Source organism: Alternaria hordeiaustralica, assembly GCF_023758085.1.
Source record: "Alternaria hordeiaustralica strain BMP 2776 chromosome Unknown scaffold_2, whole genome shotgun sequence".
Classification (NCBI taxonomy): Eukaryota; Fungi; Ascomycota; class Dothideomycetes; order Pleosporales; family Pleosporaceae; genus Alternaria; species Alternaria hordeiaustralica.
Genome location: NW_026056774.1, coordinates 515654 through 541850, shown reverse-complemented (window position 1 = coordinate 541850; position 26197 = coordinate 515654). Strand labels below are relative to the sequence as shown.

The following is a 26197-nucleotide window of genomic DNA, read 5'->3' as shown; positions in this document are numbered from 1 at the left end:
GCTGAGGGAGTCGCCCGGGTGCGGGACTCGTGGAGGGCAGGCGCGTCGGGCGAGAGTGTGCGGTGGTGGGTGGCCGCGAGTGCAGCGTCGTTGGCGGAGATAAGGCGCATTCGCTGCAATTGCAGGACAGAGTGGGTGGAGTCACAGCGAAAGAATGAGAGAAGCCAAAACAAAAGAGCGACGGTGCAGAAGGAGAGGTTTGGCGTGCTAGCAAGCGTGTTTGGGTGGATCGGGTTCGCGGGTGTTGTTCTATTCCTATGTTACGCATCCTCATGTGGCTGGTTCCAGCCTCTCTGGCCCCCGCAAGCACCAATCACATGCCCTGAGCCACCATGTGGACCTACCACGCCTTTCCCCGGTCAGATCATTAAGGCTGAGAGGGTCGTCCCTTGCAGACCCGAAGTCTCAAGTTTCCTGTTTAGCTCCATCCTGATGCGAACGCCTGTCGCGCTATTGTTTGCGCTCCTTTGGGCCTATGTCATATCCTGTGGCTGGGTCGCCGAGTGCTCCTCTTCGCCTCACTAACCACGACGCGTCTCGGCTGTGACGGGCCCTCCTGCATACAGACACGCGTAGGACGGATCTGTGATGCGTATACCCTCGTATTGCAGCCATTCTATTGCATTTCGTCCGGTTGTTATCACCCTACCCTGCGTCGGCCTGTCGCGATCCGACCTGTCAGACCAGATGCTCTCCACGCTCAACCATGCATCTCCAGACAATGCACGTCTGCTGGTATGTCGCTCATCTCTGGACGTGGTTGTTCCATGCGCTGCCATTGTGCTACGCGCAGTCCATGCTTCCATTCGATACATCTGCGTTGAGTTTGGCGGATGTTCCTATGGAGACGAGGGTAAGCTGGGATACCGTTGATCACCCCCGGGCCGGCGCCAATCGCGAGATCACCCCATTGCGATCCCACAGACCCAGCGCAGGTCTGCGAAAGATGGCTGGTATCGCCGAATCCAATTGACGCCCAATGTCAGCACCCCGATTCGTCCGGTATCAGGAAACATGCGGCAGTTGTCACTATTGTGGAGATTACGCGTGGGATGATATACATAGAGCTTGGTTGTAACAGATCCTTCGCGCAAGAATGACATGCGGAAGGCATCCAAGCTCGGTAAAGCTTATCTAGAGATTCCCGAGGCTGGATCTATCACGTCGTTGAGATCATGACATGTGAGCCGGTGCGGACCTGTTGAGTTGTTGTAAAATCCAGCTTTCAGACGATGTACCCTGTAAAACATTTCGAGTAGCTAGTAAAGTGATGAATGCTTGATGAGTTCCAAGGTTTTGTAAGAGATATGTCTATGCTAGTCTAGCTTAGGGAACCACTCTAGAGTGGATGTTGAGACCTCGGGAGAATAGTGTTGGTTTCGGTAGCTGGACCGAATGCGTCTAACTTCTGGGAGCCACGATAAACCGCCCGTCAAACAAAGATAGGGGCTTGCTACGAGGAAGGAGTCTACTGTAATGGGAAAGGTGAAGTTGTAGACACGTGACGCGCCTGCCAAACGCGCAGCCTGCTGACCACGCGCCCCCGCGTTTTCGCGACTGCATCGCGCTTGCAATGGCCTCTACGACGCCACCATGACCATGCCTCCACCCACAACGAATACCGCCGAACATCATCTACCCGCCATATCGAACACACCGCACGCGCCGATGTTGCTCATACGATGCCGACCCATACGCCCTCCCCGCACCGCTTCCTAGCGCCAAATCCGCCTTCCACACAGAAGACCAAGAAACCCCAATCTGGCCTGCGCAATGCCCTCGCTACACAGACGCCGGCTTCCACGAAGAGCGCACACTCAAAACCTGAGCTGCAGTTCAAGAAATTGACGCCTGCGAAGCGTTTTGTCTTTGCGCCGCCTCGGCAGACGCAAGAGGTCGCCAAGGAGAGGCGCGATGAGCCGCAAGAAGATGCATTCGCGCATGCTACACCACTCCCGAAGCTACGGAGGAAATTTGAGAGAGTAGAAAGCATAGAGGAACCATCGCAATCAAGCCAGTCAGAGGCGCAGGATGAACTACATGGCGAACATGTTATGCAATCCATCGAAGGCGGGGACACGCAGCTTGGCCGCTGGGACAGACAAGGAGAAGACCAAGAAGACGAGATGCTCTTCGAGTCGATTCAAACGAACAAGCGTCGTCGCATGTCCCCTGCAAGCTCCCCATCGCTCCAACTACCATCTGAGCCCTCCACACCAGCCCCTGTATCCAATGCGACTACGCACCGCTTCAGAGTCCCGCCGCCACGGACGCCTGCGCCATTCCCCAGCATCGCAGCGGTGACTTCCACGCCAGCGAGTGCACCGCAACGTCCCCATTTCATACTCCCCGCGCTCCCGACCTCGCCCCCGAAGCCTTCTCGACCGCTGCCTGAGATCTTCTCTCCTTCGCGAAAGAACGGCAAATACATACCCAACGGCCTTGCCTCGACCGTCACAACCTGGATGATCGAGACGGCAAATACAGGGTTCGCGGCACAGGATAGGAGTGGTGCAGCCACTGGTCGTGACAGGGAAGACGGCGTGAAGCTGCGGATACGGGTCTCGAGTCTCTCGAGAGGCGGGGGTCGAAGCCGTAGCGCAGAAGAAGTAGAGTGCTATGCAGGTGGCGTCGTCTTTGCATGCGGCGATACTGAGCCTGGCATGTATAACGCTTCGAGAACGGAAAGTGTGGGTGGAGGGCATACCCCCATGAGAGTCTTGCTAGCCGGCCAAGGTGGTGCTAGAAGCTCGGGAGGTGTGCTGGTGAAGACTGGGGGTGTGATTGGTATTCGCGCACCTATGTGGGACGTGGACGTTGGCGGGGAGAAGTGGACTGTGGCTGTGGACTGGGTGCTACTTTGAACCCAGGACGCATGCTTCTTTTACGATTATGATTGATGAACGATACCCACTTCCGCGGCGACATAGTGGATTCAAGGTCCATATATAAGTAAATCTAATATCTCTTACACTGTCAAAAGAACACTGATAGTACTACTTCCTAGGCTGGCCAGTGGTGCGCCTTCCCATCTCGAGTAGCGTGAGTCCTGAAAGCGCGCCTTGAGCGCGATGAGGAAAGAGCCAAGGCAGTGAGGGAAGGAACGTCATGATTTCACGCGTCTTTTTCTCTCAAAACACTGTTGGGTGAATGTTCTCCGTGTTTAAAGACTTAGACGTAGTTTGCTAGCTGCGGCCAAATGGTTGCCTTGAGCCCACGTTGTGCTTGGTCACACATCGTGTCAGAACCATGGTTTGCTAACCAACTTCAGCGACTCACAACACCTGGAAAGCCATTTCTTTTACAGAATAGAACATTTCAGTCATGGTAGTCTTTCTCACTTTTTCTTGGATATTCAGTCTTTCTAGTCATATTTCACTCGCCTGCAATCGACAATATCCATCAGTCCTCCTTCAAAAAATCCCCCTTTCGAAAGACACTGCATCAAAGCCAAAGCCATGTCTGCCAACAGTACCCAATGTTGGGCCTGCGGCTATGCCGATGCGCAAGACCAAGCCGACTGTCTTGTCTGCAGTCCATCGTCTTCACCATCGCCGACTACAACCCACTTGCCCAGCCCAATCACGGCAAAACAACGATGGTCCATGCCCACCATCAGCGCCTCAACCCTAAAAAGGACATGGAAGAGCTGCGGCTCCGAACTCACACAAGAATGGCGCGAAACCCTCGACTGGATGACCGTGCTCAACCCAAAGAGACTCTACACACCACTAGAGGAAGCAAAGCCGTCTTGTGAAAATGAAAGGGAAAACCCTCCCACGATAGTGCTGAGCAACAGCGACTATTTCGAAAGTACACCTACCATCACCCTCACATCCGCATCACCCACTTCGCCGCCCACAATGAATCTTACTACTTGGCACACGCTGGAGCAGAGGGTTTGGTCGAAGACGTATGTGCATGTTACGACGATAGCGCATAAATCTCATAAGAAGCACAAGGGGAAGAGGCGTGAGTGCGAAAAATGCAAGAGGGATCAAGAGGTGAATCGGGAATGGATGGCGGCTATGGGGATAGATGAGGAGGGGGTACGTGGGCGCGGTGGGTGTATGTCGATTGGGAAAATGGTGAGAGATTTCTTGATCGTTTAGGGGGGGTATAGTGGTGCGGTAGCTGTGCTCAATTGAGGTGGGCACATGATAAGTGTAGTAGATCAGAGAACATAGCGCTCGCAGCTAGACTTATTTCGGCCTCGAAATAATATTATAGAATTCATCATAGGCGACTTGTTGGTAACAGCTCAATCAAGTGAAATGAAAACCCTACATCGGCTCCAAGTCCTCTGATCTCGTTCTTCTATCCCAGTGTACAAAGTAGTCTTTAGACCTGTTCAGCGCTTTACTTAGATGAGTTGATAGGACGCTTCGAGCATCCGTCGAATGAGACTGCCTGCCAAGTAAATCCGAGAGAGAGCTTCAGATTCGTCCATTCATAGATGATCCTACTCACGTGACCAGACTCATCCTCAGGCTAGATGGATCCAGAGCTGCTTACATGAGCGCATCTGACGACATGCTCGCTTGCAGCGCGGTAATCAACTCATCTACGTTGATTGGGGCATTGAGCATTGAGCTGCGAACACGTACTGACAATAGATTCGCCCGCCATTCTGGGTAATCTTCCTTACCCTTCCATCGCCTCTCATCTTTTCAGAAAGCCTCGATAACCGCTGCATAATCAATTCCACCTATCGTCGACTGGATGCACGTCACCAATGGCCTCCGTCGTAGATTGGACAACGAGGAAGGTTAGTCGCAGCATCGCGATCTGGAGCTGCGACTAAAGTCGATGACACCGGAGGCCCCTCCATACCGCTATGCGACGGCTTCGTTGTACCAAGGGTTTTGGTGGTGGGGTCAGCAGGATGCTTCTTTGTGAATGTCCCACGTCGCCGCAGGTAGTGGCAGGTACGACCAAACCCGGGTCGGCCCTCATGAATCAGTCGCTTAGTGGCTGCTTTCCGGACCCGCGGTGCCACGCCACGTCACTCAACCCATCAACACCTCACTTTTTCCTCTTAGCCATGACGACCCTATGCGTGCCCCTGCATCGCGGCCCTCTTTGGGTATCGAGAGGGTTGCGAGAAGGGCCCTCCTTGCTAATTGACGCTTTGCCGCACTATACGCTCTCAAGCCTTCCGGTGCCGCAAAATTTCGCCGTTGACCAACGCTGCACCACGATCCGCGCTGGCGACACAACTGCAAGCTAAGTCATCATCGGACCAATAATCGAAAAGCCCTCGCAGTGGAAAACCCCACCTTCTGGGCTCCCAACTCTATCAACCTGAGCGAACTGGGTTTCCCTACGTGGACCAATGATGCTTACAGCCGAGAATCGTCTTCGCAGCGTGAGCCTGCGGCAGCATGCGGGTATGCCAGTCTGAGGCTTACCGAACCATTGCGCCCACAATGCGAGGCATCTCCATACGATTTCGCGCATCATGTCTTGTGACAGTTGTCCTGCACCTCTCTTTCGTCTGATCTGAGCGCTCGTCCCAGCTTTGGCCGATTGAAGCCACGCACGTTGCACACCTCCACCCTCTGTGCTTTGCGTCTAGACTGACCCGTTTCTCATTCGTCTCTCCGCAATCAATGCTCGCACCCCACGTCTAATGTCGCCTCTGCATACCTACCGTTTGTTATCACCAGCAATGGAACAAAGAAAACATCTATAGCACGTAGCACAACTTATCGAATTTCTGGATCTCGAATCACCGCGCCTGACTTTGTTTGATACACGATGCGCCAATTCGAGAATGTTTCGATATCGCAATGGGCGAACCCGTATGCGAGCGGCGGCACCAACACCGGGAAGAACTTCTATGCTACGGCGACTACACCGAAGCCCCAACAACCCGTCTATCGTCGAGTAGTCCCACCTACTCCAGTATTCTCATATACGCAAGTAGTTGATGAGAAGAGCAGCAACGCCGAACAAGCAGGTATGCTTGGAATGTATCATGCGTGACATGTCCAATTGACCATTGTAGATCCAGAGAATGTTCCGGCTGCTTCAGCTGCTCCGGAGGAAACGTCAGCAGCAGAGGTCACACCTGAAGAGGCCGCACCGCCGGCTGCATCAGAAGCACCTCCAGCCGAAGAGCCATCAGCAGAAGTAGAAGCACCTGCGGCAACCACCCCAGCAGAACCGACACCAGAAGATCCATCAACACAACCAGCAGAGGCACCATCAAGTAGCGGGGACGACGTCGTAGCGGCTGAGGCTGTAACGGAAGATGTCAAAGACGAGCCTCCAGGATCAAGCGATGCCGCGAATGTTGAGGCACTGCCGCCTCCACCACCACCCCCAGCACCGGTAGATGCACCACCCGCCGAACCCGAAGCAGCAGCACCTCCAGCACCGCCAGCACCAGAAGTTCTGCCAGCACCTCCCAGTGAGCCTGCGCCCCCTACACCCCCTGCCCCACCAGCACCACCGGCGGATGCAACACCGGAGCCAGTAGTCGTGGATAGTGAGAAAAGTGGTGAGTCCGAGCAGGCCGCTCAAGAGCCTCCGAAATCCCCAACCGAGAAGTTTGTTCATTTTGCCTCTGACACCAAAGACCCAGACGCCGGAAGCATAGGCAAAAAGAAGAAACAGCTGGGGTATGGTAAAGGCAAGCCCACCGCGTTCATCCGCCCCAGAAAGCCATCGACATCCGTTCCGCCTCCTTCGCCACCGAAAGAGGAGAAGAAGAAGGTTTTTGTTCCGATCGGCATTATCAAGAAGGAGCGAAGGGGTTCATTGCTCTCGGCATTGGCCAGTGAGAAGGTAATGACCAGCAAGTCAAGAGGGAAGAAATCTAGCAACGATGGCAGCCCTCCACCAGGTGACGACAGGTCCACGGTAATCACCGATGGAGATGCTTCCTCTTCGGTCATCTCTGAAAGCGTCATCATCGAGGAACCTACCGAAGACGCTTCGGGGTCGATCGTAAGCGAGACAGTACCGCCTCCACCACCACCGACCGATAATCCACCTGCGGTAAATGAGGCCGCTGTCAGCGAGGACGTAGTGGAGGGACAAGACGAGGCAGTTGCAGATATTCCTCCGACTGAGGAACCAGCAGCTGCCGCTCCCGAGCCAGCAGCTGAGGCTGAGCCGTCACCGGCAGATGCGTCTGCGGAATCTGCCGAGCCACCACAGCCCGATACTCCTGCTCCTGTCGAAGAAGCTCCAGCTACTGATGCCACAGCAGAGGAGACTGCCCCAGCCGATCCAGTCTCCGAAGACACTCCTCCCCCTCCAGTCGAGCCGACCGCCGAAACAGCTTCAGAAGAGCCTGCGCCAGAACCGCCTGCGGAAGCTCCAGCCGAAGAACCACAGCCATCCAACGAAGCGGCACCAGAGCAGGAACAAGCTACGACAGAGAGTGCGGATGCGGTTGAGCCCGACGTAGCACCTTCAGAGGAGACAAAGCCAGGTGAGGCAGACGCCTCCGTCGAGGAAACGGCAGCTCCCGTTGAAGAGCCTGCTGCTGCGGAAGAGGAAGCAACCCCGCCAGCAGCTGAAGAGGAACCCGCAGTTGAGGAAACTGGTAGCTCAGAAGAGCCGCCGGCAGCTGTGGAGGACTCTCCTGCTGTTGAAGAGCCAGTTCCCGCTGTTGAAGAGACACCTGCTGTCGAAGGAGCACCTGTCGTCGAGGAGGCACCTGTTGTCGAAGAGGCACCGATCGTCGAAGAGGCACCTGCCGTCGAAGAGGCACCTGCCGTCGAAGAGACACCTGCCGTCGAAGAGACTCCGGCCGAAGAGACAGCTCCTGCTGAAGAGGCAGCTCCTGCTGAAGAGGCAAGTGCTGTTGAAGAAGCGCCTCCTGTCGAAGAAACGCCTGCTGTCGAAGAAGCGCCTGCTGTCGAAGAGGCATCTCCTGTTGAGGAACAACCGGCCGCTGTGGATGCGGAGACACCCGCTGCTGAAGAAACCCCTGCTGCCGAGGAGACACCCGCTGCCGAGGAGACACCCGCTGCTGAAGAGACACCCGCTACTGATGATGCTCCAGCCGTGAAAGACGCAGTTGATGCCGAGCCCGCAGCCCCTGCTGAAGAGACAGCTGCGCCCGAGGAAGCACCTTCCACCGAAGAGACAGCTAGCGCCACCCAAGAAGCTCCCGAAGTTGACGCCACGCCCGAGGCACCCGCCACCGAGGAGACAGCGCCATCTGAAGACGTCCCAGCCGCCGAAGATATGCCTGTTGGTGAAGATACATCGGCTGTCGAAGACTCTTCTCCTGTCGAAGAAGCACCAGAGACAGAGGATACACCTGTTACCGAGGAGCCCGCCCAGGTTGAGGCTGCACCCGTTGTTGACGAAACGCCCTCTACCGAGGAACCGCCTATCGTCGAAGACATCTCCACTGCCGAGGAGTCAGCTCCGCCGGTGGAACCGCCAGCTGATGAACAAACACCCGCTGTCGAAGAAGCCCCAGCTGTCGAGCCTGTCCCTACTGAAGTTGCTGAGGATGCCGCTGAACCAGAGTCAGAAGCAAGCGTTGCTCAAGAAGAGCCATCACTGGATGAGGAGCAAGACATCGAAACGTGCAGTCCCGAAGTCGAGGAAGCTCGAGCGTGGACTTTAGCAGCACCGGCAGACGTCGCTGTTGTGGCTTCAATACTTGCAGCTGAAGCAAAGGCCAATGCAGCTGCAGAAGAGGCTGACGCAGCTGCAGAAGAGGCTGACGCAGCTGCAGAAGAGGCTGATGCACCTGAGTCCTCACCTGTTCAAGATTCTGCTCCGGAACCTTCTGATGCTGCAGAAGTTCCAGAGCCTGCGCCAGTCCCATCTAGCGACTCACCGTCAACTGAGAGCGAAGACAAGCCTGAAGTTGCAGATGCCGAAGCGCCTGCAAGTACTGAGCCGGTTATGGATGTAGCTGAGCCAAACGAGGCTAGCGTTGATACCACCGGTAAGTTCACACATGTCTTACTGTCGCACAGCGAGCCGCGTTCAAGCAAATTTATTTGTAATCAATGCTGACAAGATCACAGGTAAGCCCCAACCTGACTCTACAGTGGAAGCCTCAGAAGCAACGGACGCACCCGAACCTGCTCCCGCAGACGAAGCTATCGAACCAGCCTCCGGCGAAGGCGACAGTGAGCCGACAGCTGCACAAGACGAGATCAGTCCCTCCACCGAGGAGCCAGAAGCTGCGTCAACACCCGAAGAGACAGACACCCAACCGACGGAAGCCACGCCTGATGTAACACCAGAGGAGCCTACTACATCGGCACAAGACACTGCTGATATGGCACCCATAGAAGTTGCTACAATGGAGGCTGAGGCGAGCGATGAAGAACTGCCAACTGCCGACACCATGCAGGATATCTCCGATTGGGAGCAAGACGACGATGATGTTTCCGACATGGGCATCTCGGACTGGGAGAAGGACGACGATGCCTCATCACAACCCGGTGAGAGCGAGACCAATCCTTCCGAGCATCAAGACTTTGATCAAGAGAGCGTCGCACACGACTCATCGGAGCCTGTGCATGAGGATGAGAAGTCACCAGACCAGGACAAGCCCGAGACTGAACAGATCGTTCAGCCGTCTGACACTGCAACCTCTGCTCCGGTTGCCGATGACGTCGATGAAGTTGCCGTCGTCGATGTCAACGAGGATGCGCCTACCACGGACGATACGTCCGCGGCCGTACCAGAGGTCGTCGAACAGAACGAAGCCTCTACCTCTGAAACATCGCCAGAACCATCCGAGCCACAAGAGACTGGCGACTCAGCTGATGCTTCCGCGGAGGATCAGACGCCTGAGACACGTATTGATGAAAGCACTGAAGAGGCACAGCTTGCAGCTGGCGATGCACCTGCAGCTCAAGAACCCGCCCCGGAGGTGAGCCAGCCAGCAGCTCTAGAGGAGAATGCCATCACCGATGCGAGCACAGACGCACAAGACGATGCGAGTGCACACGAATCGCCAGTCGACGAGTCGGAGCCAGCGGTGAGTAGCGAGGCTGCCAAGGACAGCGAGCAAGCCATAGTCTCGGCTACACCCGATGACGTGGAGAATCCAGATTCATGCACAGGTACGTATCTCCTATGTTTTTTGTGTTTCACATCTTTATGTCCGTCTGCACTTCTTTTCGCTGGCTCAATTACGCACGATTCGATGGTAGCGCGCCATGCCAGCGGCGAATCGGGCTAGCGAGCAGCGGTTGGCTTGCCCCATTGGACGCCCCATATTTTCCTTTGGCCCACCTGCCAGCACATTCTGCGGACATTCTGCCACCGCTGTGACTAGCTTATCGTCACGTGGAAGCATGTGTGTCGCCATGAGTCTCGGGCTGCGATAGATGCATCGCAATTTGTCGACGTTCCAAGATGCGTGGTTTTGCTCCGCGCTAGCTCTGCCGCTTGTCTTTTGGCTCCCGACATCCCCGTCACCTCTGAATCTCACCTTCTTTTTTTTCGTGATTGCACTTCTACTTGTACAGCAGCGATAATTTCCTCCACCCAAAAGGGGCCATGCACCGCACCCGCTGACCAGTGCAGCTGAGACTGAAGCACCTTTACCCAAACTCGACGACAATACCGACGAAACATGCGCAAGCATCCCAGCTGACGCGACAAGCGAAGTCAGCCCAGACCCTGTCTCGAGAGAGGCTGACGTTGAGACGCCAATTGAAAACCCCACGGCCGAAGAAAAGCAGACCGAACACGCCGCGGGCGATCCAGTTGTTCTTCAAGATATTTCCGAAAAAACCGACCATGATGTTGTAGCTGCCAACGTTGCGCCAGCTGAAGCCGAGCCCGACTCTGCACCAGACATGCCGGCCAAAAAGGTGCCGCAAGTGGTATGTATAAGCTGTGATCGACTCCGAACCGACATCTGCCTCATGCCGTTGGCCATTCAGAAAAGTATACTGATCTATTGCAGGTCCATGAGGACGTTGGGCCCGATGAGGAGCCACAGCATTCGGAGGTTTCCAGCGGAGCCAACACAGGACCGGAGCCAGATGATGGACCAGTAGAAGAGCAGGGATCCGATGCGGGGAGCGAATCTGGGTCGGAGTCCGAGGACGATGACTGGTCTGGATCTGAGGTGTCTGCCGCACCTGCTGCCTCTGAAGTTCCCCAGGCCGACGACGCGCCTGACTCAGCAACCGCTGAAGATGAAACAACGAATGCCGAAGAGGCACCGCCGAGTGATGTCGCTGATGTCACTGCTGCTGAGCCTGAAGAGCCGGAGGACGATCAGTCAATCCTTGACGACGATGCCGCTTCAGATGACGATGCCGCTTCCGGGCTCTCCTCGAATTCTCAAGAAGAGCCAGAGAGCTCCATGGCAGTGGACGATGCTGCCGAGCCCGACGATCCAGAAGCTTCCGAGAGTCCGGAGTCGCCTGCCGAATCGGCCGCGGTCACAGAGCCGCATCCAGGTCTATCACTTGAAGTCAATGTCGCAACCTCTGAGATCGTCCCAGCTGCAGAGTCTCCAGCATCAGAGGTCGAAGATCCGTCTGATCCTGCGCTCGAAGCAGTCGAGGAGGAGCAAGGAGATGACGAGAACGATGTCAGTGCTATCACTCAAGAAGATTCTGCGAACGACGATTCACTGGTTTCGTCACAAGATTCCGCTGAGCCTGAAGAGGAGCCCACGGCAGCTACCGAGGTGTCTGAGCCGGCGGATGCACCCCAACCAGAAGAGGAAGTCCCCCAGGAAGACGAGGGTGACGATGCTTCTCAGGTCAGCGAATCTGGCAGCGAGAGTGAGGCTGGAGAGTCCGTTGCACCGCCGGAGGACCCTGCTGAGGCCGATGACGACGCTGCGCCGACCACAGTGGATGGGGAGGACCTAGATACCGCCGCACCGCCTACCGAAGACCCATCAACCGACGGGGTCGAGAACCCGGCATCTGAAGTGGGAGATGCATCTACGGCTGAGCAAGAGGCGGAAGAGCCTGCTGAACCAGAGACGCCTGAGTCAGTCGCAGCGGAACCGGAGCCGGAAGCAGAAGCGGAAGCTGTTGAGCAAGATGCGGATGCAGCTGCGGATGAACCAGAGGAGCCGCCGGCAGAAGGAGTTGCGGACCCAGAAGAACCGGTGGCGACGCCAGATGAAGCCGCCGATGAGGGTCTCGATGCGGCTCAGGAAGATGGATCTGCTGCAGCTGATGCCGACCCTTCACTCGTTGAAGAGGTGGAAGAGGCGGAGCCAGCACCACCTGCTGAAGAGTCACCAGAGCCACCTAGTGAGGATGGTCAATCAAACGATGGGTCTGGAGCTACAGGGGAGGCAGAGGAGCCGTCAGTGGTTGAAGCCAGCGAAGCGAACGACGACGGTGCCGAAGATGCTCCACCTGCGTCAGAGCCAGCCCCCGAAGAGGACGCACCGCCTGAAGAGGCTGCTGCTGAGGTTGAAGAAGCTCCAGCAGAAGCCGCTGAAGCCGCTGAGCCAGTGGTAGAGGGCGATGATGTCGAGGAACCTGCGGTAGACGAAGCCCCGGAGGAAGCAACGAACGAAGAAGAGCCGGCGTCATCACCTGATGTCGAGCCTGAGGAAGAACATGTAGAGGCACCAACCGAAGTTCCCGAAGAAGAACAGCCAGAACCCGAATCACCAGCTGATGCTGAAGAGCCCGAGCCGCCGACTGAACCCGTTCCTGAGGAACCGGAAGTACCAGCTGAGGTTGCCCCAGAACCAACGCAGGAACCCGAAGAACCCGCTCCAGTAGCGGCGGATGCACCCGCTGATGAAATCCCGGAAGACCAGGATGTGGAGGAGTTGGCACCAGCCCCCGAATTGGAGGTAGAAGAGGTCGTAGCCGAGGTGGCCAATGAAGAGAGTCCCGAACCCGAGCTGGCCGATGACGATGCACCGGCAGACCGGTCCCTCGACGTTGAGGAAGTCCCAAGCGCACCTTCACCTCTACCCTCTGTAGCTGCTGTTGCTGCTGCTGGGATTACTGGTGCCGCCGCTGCTGCATTAGTCGGTCATACCGTTGATGACCGTGCCGACAGGGAGCGCGACTTTGCAATTGAGGACGAACCGTCTGCCGATACACCCAGTCGTGAGAAGACCCGTCGCCGACATTCGCACACCCGTCGTGAAAGCCAGCACCGGCCAAGCCGCAGACGCGAAAGTGGCGCTAGTATTATGGAGCGACCAATAATGCCAGCCTCTGCCGTTCCTGATGCGCCAAGAACAAGGCGTCGCGACAGCTTGACAGAGCGCGAAGCGGCCGAGCGCAGAAGGGCCAAATTGCGCGAGGTTGAGATAGCCAGTAGTGGTAGCGACATACAGAAGGCGTACCCGGACCCGTACCGCTCGCACTACCGAGAACCCAGGGGTGAGGAGAGATACAGCAAGCGTCGCCCCGCCGAGGACGTTGACGAAGAAGCCGACAAACAGAAGCGGCGCGAAGCCCGGCGGGCCGAGAGAGCTGAGAAGGAGCGACTTGCCGCCGCAGACGCTGCCCGCCTGAAGGCAGAAGAGGAGGCGAGAAAGCTGGAGCATCGGGAACGACGCCGAGCAGTCAGGCGTGCCGAAGAAGAGCTCATGAGGGCCATGGAGGAACGCAAGAAGCTCAAAGAAGAGCAAAAGCTCGCCCAGGAAGAAGAGGACCGACGTATTCGACATGAGAAGAGGAGACAACGACATGAGGCTGAAAAGGAGGCGAAGCGCCTGGAACAGGAGAAGATTGAGCAGGCGGCGCGCGAAGAAGAAGAGGCCCGGAAATTACGACGTCAGAGGAGGGCGGAGCGTGAAGCAGCCAAAGCAGCTGGCTTGCTGAAACCAAAGGAAGAGCTTATTGATGTTTCTCGCGATGCTGCTCGGCGAGCAGCAGAGGAAGACGAAGATGGCGCCTCACCTCCACCCCCGCTCCCACCAGTAGTCGACGACACCCCTCCTCGTAGTGCGCCGCGCAGGCGTTTGAGTACCCGAGAGACTCCGCCGAACGTGAAGCGTGGTAGTCTCTTTGGTGGTATCTTTGGCCGCTCAAAGCCCGAAGCGACGCCACCGGCTGCGAAACCGTCTCGATCGTCTCGTGCCCGCGCCAACACGCTAGAGGCTACACCTGTCAAGTCATCCCGAAGAGAACCAGAGATGGAACGACCTTCGAGCCGAGATATGTCATCGGACCAGAGCCGAGAGCGTCCAGAACGTATGCACCGTAGTCGTCGTCTTTCACACAGCCAACGCCGCTTTGCCTCTGCCGAGGAGGAGGCCGATTACTACAGGTGGAAAGAGGAGCGACGCTTTATGCGTCGCCCTGAACACGAGATGTCTGGTGGACGGGACGGAGGAGTTTCTCTTCCACCACCGCCTCCACCACCTGAGGATCTACCTCCGCCACCACCAGAGCCCTTCGAGTACGAGCCAGAGCCAGAACCGATCGAGACTATTGAATCGCCAGTGATTGAGGACGCCGCCGCGGTTGTTGGTGAGATCTCCATCTCAGACGAGGAAAGACGCGAGCGTCGCCGAAGCAGGCGTATGTCCAAACCAGAAGAACGCCCCAAGACACGCCGCATCTCTGTTGTCGAGAAAGAGAGGCCGTCTGATCGTCGAGTGCAGTCGGATCGGCCCCGCGCACGAGACCATGGTGAAGACCGTCCCAGGCCAAGGCGCGGCGAGACCGACCGACGCGACAGGAGGAAGAAGAAGGAAGAGTCCAGTGGTCTGAAGGGACTATTTGGAGGACTCAAGAGGAGAATTACTTGAGTTTGGAGTATAACAGAAACACACATTTACATTTGGAAGGGGGTTCACACGGACAACACTGGCGTTTTGGCTTGGGTCGAATTGTTCTATACCACTGACGGATCTCCTACTACATTTGAATCACTGAGGTGTTTGGCGTTTGGTTTCAGCATAAGATGGATGGGTGGGCATCTGTAATTGTATGGCTCTATGTTTTTGTTTCTTTAGATTGGTGATGAGGGCTCGCGAGAGTCAGGTAGCATATAGCAGCTGCTTCGGCGGTGACACGATACGAATGATGATTCATTTTGTACGAGATGAGAACTTGCGATGCTGATGCGTGGGCTACGTCGTGTTATTGGGGAGTGGTTTTTGGTAAAGCTAGGTAGGAAAGCGCGTGTCTAGTTGACGCTTATCGCCTGGAACCTGTTTCGGCAGTCGCAATGGTTCCCCTCATCATCTCGATCGGAGAGCCCGGAACCGAAGATGAGGGGATTTTGTTCCATACAAAGACGTTGTCATGGGTGTCGATCAGCGTTCAAGGGTGTAGACCCCTTGCTCATTCGATTGCGCAGTGCGATGGCCTGAGCTTCCGTCTCACATAAGGTAGCGTCCCTCGGTGCCCAATCTGAGCGCCAACGCCTTTCTCCTACCTAGACGATAGTTCAATAGTGGGCTTCATATACCCTTCGAATTATTGAAAATCGCCATGGAATCTGCAGCGCCAGCAAAGCGACAATGGAAGGGCCGCACCGACGAGCAGAAAGCCGAGCGAGCCCGAAAGCGCCAGCAACAAAAGTCCGGGCTCAACGCGCGAGGATCACGTACATCAACTGGCAAGAAGCCAACGAAAGTACAACGCGTGTTCAACAAACTTGACGAATGGAAACCAGAGGAGCTGGGATTCACAGCTGGCATTAAAGAGATCGAGTTTGGACCAGACTTTGTGGTGCAGGAGTAGGTGGAGGCGTTCCTGGACCTTGCGGGTGGGGCTAACTCACGTGACAGCGCGCATCTTGACGCGATCGCTACAGCCGACGAGGCTTTTCGTACGAAATTGGAGAAAATAGGTTTGGGTGCGCGTCTTGGTAAAACGAACATGCCCATCAGCGACGATGCAGTGATTCGTCTGGCACGCGCCTGCCCAAACCTGAAAAACCTCCGACTGGACTCCGCTCTCCTCATCACAGGCACGTGCATCCCGCCCATTCTCACGGCATGCCCAAAGATCACTTCGCTCTGCATTACCGGCCACAACGGCCGTACAGGAAACTTAAACCTAGACAATCTCAAGCCCATGGCCGACGACCCCGTCATCTCCGTCAGCGCGCCCAAGCTCAAAAACCTGGATCTGCGCCGCGCGATCAACGCTGCACTAGAGAACTTCTCCGATGTGCTAAGAGCGATCACTAGGCCGCCAGGTCGCAAGAATAAGCTGGAAGTGCAGTTTCAGCATCCGACTGTGCATTGGGAGAAGGTGTACAAGAATGGCACGGTGAAGCAGCCGAGAATTACCCAAGCGATGAAGGAACAGGAGATGCTTGAGGAAGTGATGTGGGCGGTGAAAGGGAATAGGGGGTTTGATATCGATGATGAAGATGATGGGTACGGGACTGATTATAGTGCGATAAGTGCGATTATTCATGGGGCGATGTAGGGGGGTTGGGGTGGAGCGTGGTTCAAAAATAATCATTTAATTATTCATATGTTTCCGTATAAACGAAAGACTTATAAATTAGTTAGAAAGAAGTCTTTAAAAGGGTTTTTAAGGTTTTTAAAAAAGGTTATAGGCTTAACATAGTCGCTATTCTATAGGTAGCATAGTGTATACTATAGTACTCTAGATAGGGGAGGTCTCGTAAGCGAAGCTGTCGCCTGGCGATAGGCTTATAAAAAGCTTGCATAGGCGTGGTTCAATCTTGACATCACGGAGTATGAAAGCGTGGAAGGTTATTGGCACTCAATTCATCGTGGGTATGACGTTCGTCTTGTAGCTACTACAAGCCTCAACAAACCGCCTGCATCTCGAACTTCCTTGCCTTTGGCCCAGGAACCTCTCCCATCCTCAGCCCACTACAGATTGCTTTGTGAACCCGCGCCCGACCTAATCCGAGGCTACGACAACGTTTGGCATGATTATATGGCCCATTCCAATCCTCATCTTCCACATCGAAGCAGCAGCCAGGTGTTGCCTGGACGAGCCCTCTCGTGAAGTTGCCGCGTTCCAAGGCATCCAGTCTTCTTTTGCCTCCTTCTTGACCTTGATGGTCCAAGAGAAATGCTCGGCATGATCCACCGTCATGTCAACAATCGCGTCTCGAAAGTACGTGCGCCAAGCCGCCGTCCTCTCAAGGGCAATAAGAACGGCTGTGAGAAAGCAAAAGAAGCTATGGTGTGGGTCTACGTCGCGGTCATTGTGCATAATGTCGAAAACAGCAGGGGCCCGATAAGGGTCCAGAAGGTTAATCTTTACAGATGGAGCTGCGTTTTGGAAGCGGAGAAGTGGCATGAGGTTAACCGTGTAGTAGGACCGTGGTATTCTTATATACAGCGTGTTCGTGCAGGTCGCTGGTATCGGTATGAAGTCTGCAATGAATTCGTTGATATCGGGGATGTTGACCGTTGCATGGACGTCTTTTAGGTGAAGGGGTTGGAATTCTTTGCGGAGCTGCCGGCAGGTGTGGACTAGACCCAAAGCCATCCTGAGGGTGTTTTTGTCATTCGACGCATGGAGCGTCACAGTATTTGCATCTGCTGTAGGTCGTTTGAAGTGTATGTATCGCTGTCGGACGACTAGGTAGTCGTAGATCTCATTACGGATTTCTGTGAAGAATGTCATTAGCGATTCTGAAACTGGTTCTGCTGGAGGCTAATTACCTCCGGGAAGCTGGAGTAGGCGTGACTGAGGTTGCGGAATGTGTGAAGTCATCTTGTAACTTTGGCTTCTGGTTGAGGATTGGCGTGGTTCGTATGAGGTTGAGCGACAAGGAAGAGGAGTCAAGCCTTAAATACCTGGAGATTGATTATAGAAACATCGTTGAATGGCGGCTAATTTACGATGCAGGTGGTGAATGTAGCTTTTTACTTTCACAGTACCTTTCTCATACTTCCATTTGGGTCTTGGAATACCCGCAGCCCGGGTCCGCGAGTGTCTGATAGTAGGGACCGTGAAGGCGTCTGGAACCTATACCAAGATGAAAACGTAAACCGTAGGTGAATTAACGTGAAAGTAGACTCTAGGCATCTTTTATATGTCCCTGAATTCAAGTTCAGGTGCAGGATATTGACTACATCCAGTATATCATACTTGCGACTTCTCTCATTTGTGAGGGTACCTAGGTCTTCGATGAGGTGGAAGTCGTGAGTGGGTCGTTTCGCTCTGCGTCATCGCAGTGTCATGGTTGACTGTACACATCGGACGTCGTCTCCTTCACCGCCAAGCTTTTCAATACTTTCCCTTCCAAGGCTATCCTCTTTGACTTTGAGCACTTCAACATCCATCCAAGACTTCCCATGCTTCGGCTAAGCAGACACGTCAGTCTGACCGTTCACGTAGTAGGGATGACCATCACCGCCGAAAAGGGTCACCCCCTTCGTCCACTTCAACAGCGCATCGCTCCTGGCAATGGAACCAGTAATGTCAGGGTCTAGCGTAGATTCGAAGGCCGTAACCTTGAAATCAAGTATGATGTTGCTGTCAGGGAGCTCCATACGGAAGACAAGTCGGGTGGCTGACGAAATTACGGAGTACTCCCAGATCCATTGCGGTCGCTCTTTTGCCAATCGGTTGAGTCCTTTCATAGCTTGAGCCTCAATGCGGAAGTCTAATAGTCGGCCGGGGAACTTGCGAACAAAATCAAGCGGGTTGAGGGCCCCAAGGTAATCGCGGGATCCGCAATTGATCTGTGATATAACTCTGTGACCGTAGCCGTAGAGTGCAGTGTTAAGACCACGGATGCAATCAATGAAGTCTATAGCTCTGATACTGGCGCAGAGAGGCATAGTCCTCCGATACATCGGGAGAAACTCGCGGCGGAGAAGCTGACACGTCTGCGTAAAGCCGAGCGCAAGGGATCGAGAGCTTTGCCAGTAGACTTTGCGAGACTCCTTATTGGCTCCAGGCTTCCATGAATTTACCGGCCGATATGGGTCATAACGTATATCTGCAATTGGTGCGAAACTAGACGGATTTGAGAAACGAGCCACCTGTACTGTCAACTGCAAAGCTCGTTAGTACGCATTGGAAGGAGCCTTGAACCCGGGATGCGCCACGTACCAGTTTCTCTCTCGAGACATCAATGAGATAGCCATAAATCCGGTTCCGCAACTCTTTTGCTATCGTTAGCGATACATCTCCCACCCTAGAAGACAGTGTTTACCTCCAGGTAGCTCAAGAAGGCGGCTTCTCGGCGCAGATGTCGCGCCGTTACTTTCGGGTGCTGAGTCTACCATTTTCGCGACAGTCGCAGTATCCTCCGTCCGCGATCGTAAGGAGAGGAGTTGCGTATCCCCGAGTGGAAATACGAGGCGGATGTAACGCGCGGTAAAGGCGAGCGCGCTATCCCGATTAGGCAACGGCGGAGAGTCGGATGATAAGTCAGCAAATAGCGCAAACCATCGCTCATCTGCGCAGACGCCTTCGTTTCTATTTCACTCCTCGTATATGGCAAAAGATACCCGATCTTCGGAGCTAACAGTGAAACTTCGTTGGGTACTTCTACATATTGTCTGTGAGCCCATTCACAATCGCATTTAGGCAGTGACCGTGAGTCGGGCGCAACGGATGACACGCTGTCCGTGCTAGCCTTCTCCGCGGATATAATTGTTACCAATTTTCCACATCTTCAGGCTCACAAACGAGCAGAGTTCCTCCCTTGTACCAGCCGACCCCACAGGGAGTAGAAGAACATACCGCCCCAGTCAAGCACGCTGGGCGAGATGCGGTGCTACCTCTTGGAGCTGCCCGGAGGTATGTATCATCCACTGCAAGTCTTGATCGAAAAACATGCTAACATTTTGGACAATCGAAGAACTCCGCAACCACATCTACACCCACGTTATCGATGGAAGCCCAAAAGAGGTCCGACTGATACCTCCGCCTTACCCGTTGTGCATGTTCAGCAGGACGCCAAATCGGATTTTAGGCTGGTCACGACTTCGACGGCAAGCTCTCGGTCTTACTCAAGTTTGTCGCCTGCTCCGGAACGAGTTCCTTCCCATGCACCACCAATGCATTCCCGCATATGTTCCTGACGTCGCCACCTTGGCAAAATTTGTGGCCGTATCTTTCCCCATACTTGAGAAAGCACATGGCACAGTGATATTGAGTCCACCGAAGAAAAGACCCGTCCATACCAACCTCGCTCCTTTAATCCGACTGTTGTTGACTGCGCCCGAGCTGACGATCAAACTTGAGAAGTTCTTTGAGAAGGACATCGTCTGTCTCAGAAGCCTCATTGACGTACGATCCAATGACACTTGGAGGACTTTCTTCGAGCGAGCTGTCACATCTGTTGTCTATGTTGTTCCTCGGACTTTCAGCAATCCTCAATTGCGTTTAGAGATCACACGTTCAGCGGTAGAACCGTGGATGGCTTGGAAGCCAAACGAAAATGTCGACGCTCCGATTCGAGGCCAAAGTTCTGCAGTCAACAGCTATGTTGAGGACTGGGTGCAGAGAATCGGCCTTGGGGATATTGCTGTACGAACATACCGAATCAGTATCAGTGTTGGGCACATACATCTACAAGACGCTGGTGCAACCCGCGATCTCCCCTAGCGAGCCGAACAGCCTGGGCGAAGATGGGTGATTGGTCTTGGGAAGGTTGGTATACGAGCAATTTACGGTTCTTTATTGTACAACGACAAACAGTAATAACGGTTTTATACCCCCATGTCATCTAGTCCGTTTCGTCCATACTCTCCCAGGATGAGGCTACCACTCAAAGATCTTTGTTGAGATACTCGACAGGCCCAACATACACCTTGCGCCCCTTGAGAAAGAAGTAAGCAAGAGAAAATACCACGACAACGCCGTAGATGAGGATATTCCAGTTCATCAGATCAGGTGTTGGGTGCGGGAATGTGGGGAAGAAGGCGAACACCAATACTACACACAGATACACAACGGACACGCCATTGACCCAGATACCGGCGCGACCGAGCGAGAACTTGCAGGGGAGGAGGGACTCTCTGTTCCATCTCTTGATGAACATGCATGAGATACTGACGATGTAGGACGAGAGGAGAGCACACGTGCCCAGCGACGCGACGGAGTTGAATGCCACGGTGCTGCCGATGTTGATGAGAGAGAGACCAATGGCAATCCCGAAAGACACAAGAACGCTGTTGAGAGGGATATCCCAGCCTGGTCGGACTCGGGATAGGAAGGCACTGAAGGGAACGCCGTGGTCGCGAGCAAAAGCGAAGAGCTGGCGCGAGCATGTTGCCACATTGTTGACGCATCCAAACACGGCCATAATAGTCGTGATTGATGCCAGAGCTGTAGCCCCTGGAATGGACTGTGTAGCGTTGTACATGATCTGGATGTGGGGCTGCCCGGTCGGCGACATGATGGCGCTTTCGACGTCGCCGAGGCAGAAGCAGAAGGTTACTAGCATGAGGAAACCCAAACTGCTATTGACGACTGCTGTCCAGATCATGGCGCGGGGAAGTGTGTGCGATGCGTCCTTCAATTCTTCCGACATATGAGTAGCAGCATCTGCACCCAAGAGAGAGAAGATTGGGGAGAGCTGCCCCACCAACACAGACAGGCCCACACTACCCCATCCAGCGTTGTCTTGGAATCCACCGAAAACTTCTCTGGATGGGCTGCGCGGCCCAAGCACCCACATGGTGATGAAGATAGCGAAGAACCCAAAGATGTGTAGGACCAGGACGATGCCTTCGACTAGAGGTAGCTTACGAGCTAGGAGTGTGTTGAACAGGATCGAGAAGGTTGCTACCGCGATGACCAAGAGGGTGCCGTGCCATCGTTCGGGGACGTAGTTGGGGTTGTTGAGGATGATGAGTCCTTGGACCTGACCACCAGCAAGGAAGGCGATGGACGCGATTCCGGTCTGCCAACCCAGCACGCAAAGCCAGCCACTGGTACCCGGTTAGTCATAAGTGTTGTGGACATACTCAGGGAAGCTTACACGAGGTAACTCAAGAACTTCTGGTGTTTCTTTGGCGCAAACTCAGACACCCAGTGATACTGCCCACCGGAAGTAGGAGCCCTTCATTTTCGTCAGCGATTGGTCACGTCGAAGGGATCTCAGCAACGGGTTGCTACGCACATTGAAGCCATCTCAGCCATTGAGACAATGACAAAGCCCATGCCCACCGCTGTGACGAGGAACATGACGATGGCGCCACCGGTGCCGCCATTGGTCAATGGGATGATGAGAGTTCTGTTGGGTGTCAGAAAGTGCAGATCAAATGTTCATGCATACCCACGTCAGGATGGTCTCCCATGTCGCCATCAACACCATACTGTATCCGAATATTGACACAAAACGGAAGTTTCGTCGCAGCTCCTGTTGCTTTCCCATACGATACATGTCCTTTTGGTCGCCAGCGGTTCCTTTCTTCTCTGAAACAACGACATCCTGCTGAGACTCGCCGTCGAAAGGCTGGGCCACCACAGCAGCCTCACTCTTTAGGACTGACATGATAGGAAAACGAATACACAAAGTGAACACTGGAAAGAATGAGTGCGAGTGTTGAAATGCAAGCAACAAGACAACCGAGAAGACCCGGAGATTGCTCCGGTGACACTACCTAGGTAAGAACTCTGAGGGATAGCGCAAATGCATCTTGCTCAATGGCACGGGAGAATTCTGATAATCCAGCGGCTTAAGCCGAAGGCCAGCTGCAAGATGAGACCACTCAGGTGGTGTGATGGCTGGATGCACGTTGATCGTGCAGGGGACGGGCCGGCCATAGCCCAGGGGAGGCTAGCGCGCCGCCCCGCGGGGGAAGCGGCCTCCCAGCCGATGCGGCTCCATTCCTTCGCAATGCAACTCAACTCCTTCGCATCCTCTGCAACGTACCACCACGGCTCGACGCCTTGTCAAGACGGCTCGCTTGCAGCACAGGCTTTGGCTAAATGATTTCGTCCAATACTCGGGCTGATGAAGATGGCCAGATGCGAGACGCGCAGTTTACTGACCACCTGGGCGTGGGGGCACAGACGGGATTCCAGTAAAATGACGGCCTGGCTGCAGCACTCAACTTCAGGGTCATAGCCGCCATGGTATGTCAGTCAAGGCTTACCGACCCACGCATCTTGCAACTCTAGAATGTCCGCGACGTTGGGAGATGGTTATCGCTGGGCGCGCATCACGCCTGATGATCGCAGTGGGATCCTGTACATTGTGACATTCCTCGCCTTCACTTATACGAGCCTTACATTTCTCACGCGACTGTTCATCAGATGGCGTATGCTTGGGCTGGACGATGCAGCGATGTTGATTGCGCAGGTATGAATGCCACTGGCATGAGACTGTCTAATGTAATGAGTTGACAATAACAGGTTGCCAGCGTTGTTCAGTTCTCACTACTTCTTGCATCCCTATCAACTGGGATGGCACGATCATCTGCATCCCTTACCAAAGACCAGTACTCATGGATGGCCTCTGTAATACGACCCCACCCAGCGCGGCAACTGTTTCTAACGCGTTGACAGACCTACTCGCGTGGTCAAGTGTTCATCTACATATCTCTCGGCTTCTCAAAGACGGCTCTCATACTACTGGTACGACGATTCTTCATGCGCGACATGAAGCACGCTTGGGCAGTGTGCAACGTGGCCACCGCGGTCATCATAACGTGGACACTTGTATCTACCGTGCTAGTCTCAGCTGGCTGTGCAAGTGAGAGCCTGTTACCAAGGGAATCATCCGATATCTGCCATAGTCTCGAAATCCGCTACATGGTTGTCGTAATCAGTGACGGAATAACCGACTTCATGCTGGCCTTCATCCCGACATACTTGTGTCGGCGACTTCAAATGAACATCGTGTTCAAGCTGCAGATATTGGGAGTCTTCGCGCTACGTTTACCACTTATCGTTCTTGCCGGATTGTTCTACAAGACCTGGAGTAGCTCGTTACACGGTGAAAACCCCGGTGTCGAGCGAACGACAGCATTGATCTATCAGCAATCGCAGCTTTGCTTCTCGCTGATAGCGGCAACCATACCGTGTCTGAAGTCGTTCATCCAAAGCTTCGATACCGGCAGCGGTCAGAAAGCGGGTGTCGGATACTCGACCCATTCCAGCGGTTATGGACACGTTTCGAGTGTGCATCACAGTACTGTGCGCTTCGATCATGACGAAAGCATCCAATTGTCTCGGTTTGACCGTGGTGAAGGTGTTCCATCACGACTGCGAGGAGGAGTCAACGAAGGCGCGGTTAGAGTCAACAGGAAACCATATATTGTGGAAAGCAGTCTTGGCGCAGATGATGGTATTGAGGAGCTGGACCGCAGGAGTACACAAGAGTCCGACCGGAAGAGTCAGCACAGTACCCAAGAGCTTTTCATTCGGAAGGATGTACAGTTTGAAGTGAAGCATGAACCTGTCAAGAAGGGGCTTGATACACATCGGCCTGGGCTACTTCGCTTGCCTAAGTAGCTGTTTCTGAAGGTTGCACTCACCACCCGAAAACGTAAAGAAAATGTCCGCGTTTTTGTGAGAATACGACTACACAGCTGCCCCCTCGATAGCCTTACCATTCTTGACCCACATGAACAATATCTTACCACCCTTCACACCCTCCTTCCGCAATGGATTACCCTCTCCTTCGCTTGCATTCCCAACGACCTCATCAAACCCACATTTCAAATAAAACCCATCCGAGCCCTCACTAGCCATCACGCTTGCCCTGATACCCTCTTCCTCGGCACGGTCCAGCCCCCACCGCACTAGCAGCCGTCCGGCCCCACGGCCCTTAACATCAGGATCCACGCAGCAGAGCGACAGGTACCAATTGGTCGCACACGGCCCAGACCAGTAGTGCTTAGTAAATGGCGCGGCGTGGACTAGAATCTCCTTCTTTGAGGAGTCTGCGGCACGGTTGTGCGTTGAAGGCAGGACGGGAAATGTACCAGGATCAGTCCATCCTGCGATGATTCTTTGCGCGCCTGCGTCGTCGCCTTGGCGTTGCCAGATTGCTGCGCCGATGACACTCTCTTGCTGATGATCTGCCGTTGAGACGGCGACGATGACTTTGTTTCGTGGGTTAGACCAGTCGTTGCGTACCCATTCGTGCCAGAACATCTTTACGTCGTTGGGATACTGGGCTCGGTGGGGGTGGATTACTCGGCCGAAGAGGTCTTCTTCCATGAAGGCGCGGGCACAGATGTCGACGATGGCTGGTTCATCGGACGGCTTTGCAGGGCGGAGATGCATGCTTGGAACTTGAGATGAGGGTTGATATCAATGGGATGAGACCCAAGATAATGGGGTATAAGTAGCATTGAAAGCATTTCTTAACTTGGACTAACGTACATTCATGCAACTGTCGACCGGTCCCATAGCCTGACCTATCACATTAGTTAGGCTAGAAGTTCCAGTCATTCCCATGTGAACAAAGCCTAAAAGAGTTGATATGTAAAGCGTCTCAAGGTGATGTGTTCAGAAAGTCGACAGGCAAGATTGAGACATTGACTATCCTCTGGCGTAGAGACGTTGGAAAGACACCAGTGACCCCTACAGGAAGTGGTCTGCACTCGGGCTGGATTCATTGCACGTGATGTGTTGATGCCTACCTAGGTACCTAGGCAGGTAGTGGATGACCCCCACTGTACCTTCTCTTGCTCCAGTTCACAATCTCGCCCCGTTTTGGCTTCGGTTGTCACTTCCCCGCCCCTTAAGCGATATCAACTCCGGGACTGCTAATCCGCTGAACGATGGAGGGCACTTCAGTCATCCCCATAGCGACATGCCGACTCCTACAACTGCCTGGCGGTATGTCTCCCCTCCTCCCCTAGTGCGTCGCGCACACTAATTCTTTGATCCAGAAGTGCGCAACGAAATCTACCAGCACCTCGCACAGCCCCGCAGCATTGACTTTGGCACACTCAGCCTCAATCCACATATGCAGCACTGTCTACCTGGATCACCGCTCTGCTGGACCTCAAGCGGACGCAACACACTCGGCCTTTCCCAAACATGTCGGAAGCTCCGGCGCGAATTCCTACCACTACTCGAGCAACAGTCGACGGTAGTAATCGGAATGCATCTGGTAGATCCGTACATCGCAGACTTCTTCCCGGGTGTTACTGAGGCGCGCGGCAATTTGCGCATCATGGCCCGACAATACGGTGTGTCGCTTGAACTAGCTGGATTGCTTCGGCTCTATGCGAGGTCTCCTTTACTACGGGTTTTTCTCCATACGCCCTTCCCATGTCCACCTCGCCGAGTCATACCCGAAGATCGAAACAGCGCCTGGCTCGGCTATGCGATCAAGTTTGTGTCTCGATTGACGTACATACGCTACGTTGTCGCACCCGATCATG

The 26197-nt window shown here is 54.4% G+C and overlaps 6 protein-coding genes across 6 annotated transcripts; 3 read left to right on the top strand and 3 right to left on the bottom strand.

Annotated features, from left to right (window-relative positions):
* Positions 1-1682: 1682 nt before the first annotated feature.
* J4E84_001633 (uncharacterized protein) lies at positions 1683-2864 on the top strand (the record flags this gene model as incomplete). Its single annotated transcript, XM_049384264.1, has 1 exon — positions 1683-2864. The coding sequence occupies one exon, from the start codon at positions 1683-1685 to the stop codon at positions 2862-2864; it is 1182 nt and encodes a 393-aa protein (XP_049247620.1).
* Positions 2865-5760: 2896 nt separating this feature from the next.
* On the top strand, positions 5761-14695 carry J4E84_001632 (uncharacterized protein; the record flags this gene model as incomplete). Its single annotated transcript, XM_049384263.1, has 5 exons — positions 5761-5962; positions 6011-8923; positions 9006-10055; positions 10522-10823; positions 10907-14695. 5 exons carry the CDS (start codon positions 5761-5763, stop codon positions 14693-14695), a joined length of 8256 nt encoding a protein of 2751 aa, XP_049247619.1.
* Positions 14696-15383: 688 nt separating this feature from the next.
* J4E84_001631 (uncharacterized protein) lies at positions 15384-16331 on the top strand (the record flags this gene model as incomplete). Its single annotated transcript, XM_049384262.1, has 2 exons — positions 15384-15631; positions 15785-16331. 2 exons carry the CDS (start codon positions 15384-15386, stop codon positions 16329-16331), a joined length of 795 nt encoding a protein of 264 aa, XP_049247618.1.
* Positions 16332-18196: 1865 nt separating this feature from the next.
* J4E84_001630 (uncharacterized protein) lies at positions 18197-19126 on the bottom strand (the record flags this gene model as incomplete). Its single annotated transcript, XM_049384261.1, has 2 exons — positions 18197-18885; positions 19054-19126. 2 exons carry the CDS (start codon positions 19124-19126, stop codon positions 18197-18199), a joined length of 762 nt encoding a protein of 253 aa, XP_049247617.1.
* Positions 19127-20616: 1490 nt separating this feature from the next.
* J4E84_001629 (uncharacterized protein) lies at positions 20617-22347 on the bottom strand (the record flags this gene model as incomplete). Its single annotated transcript, XM_049384260.1, has 4 exons — positions 20617-21781; positions 21832-21912; positions 21973-22086; positions 22133-22347. 4 exons carry the CDS (start codon positions 22345-22347, stop codon positions 20617-20619), a joined length of 1575 nt encoding a protein of 524 aa, XP_049247616.1.
* Positions 22348-24380: 2033 nt separating this feature from the next.
* J4E84_001628 (uncharacterized protein) lies at positions 24381-25088 on the bottom strand (the record flags this gene model as incomplete). The annotated part of the gene is made up of 1 exon (XM_049384259.1): positions 24381-25088. The coding sequence occupies one exon, from the start codon at positions 25086-25088 to the stop codon at positions 24381-24383; it is 708 nt and encodes a 235-aa protein (XP_049247615.1).
* Positions 25089-26197: the final 1109 nt, after the last annotated feature.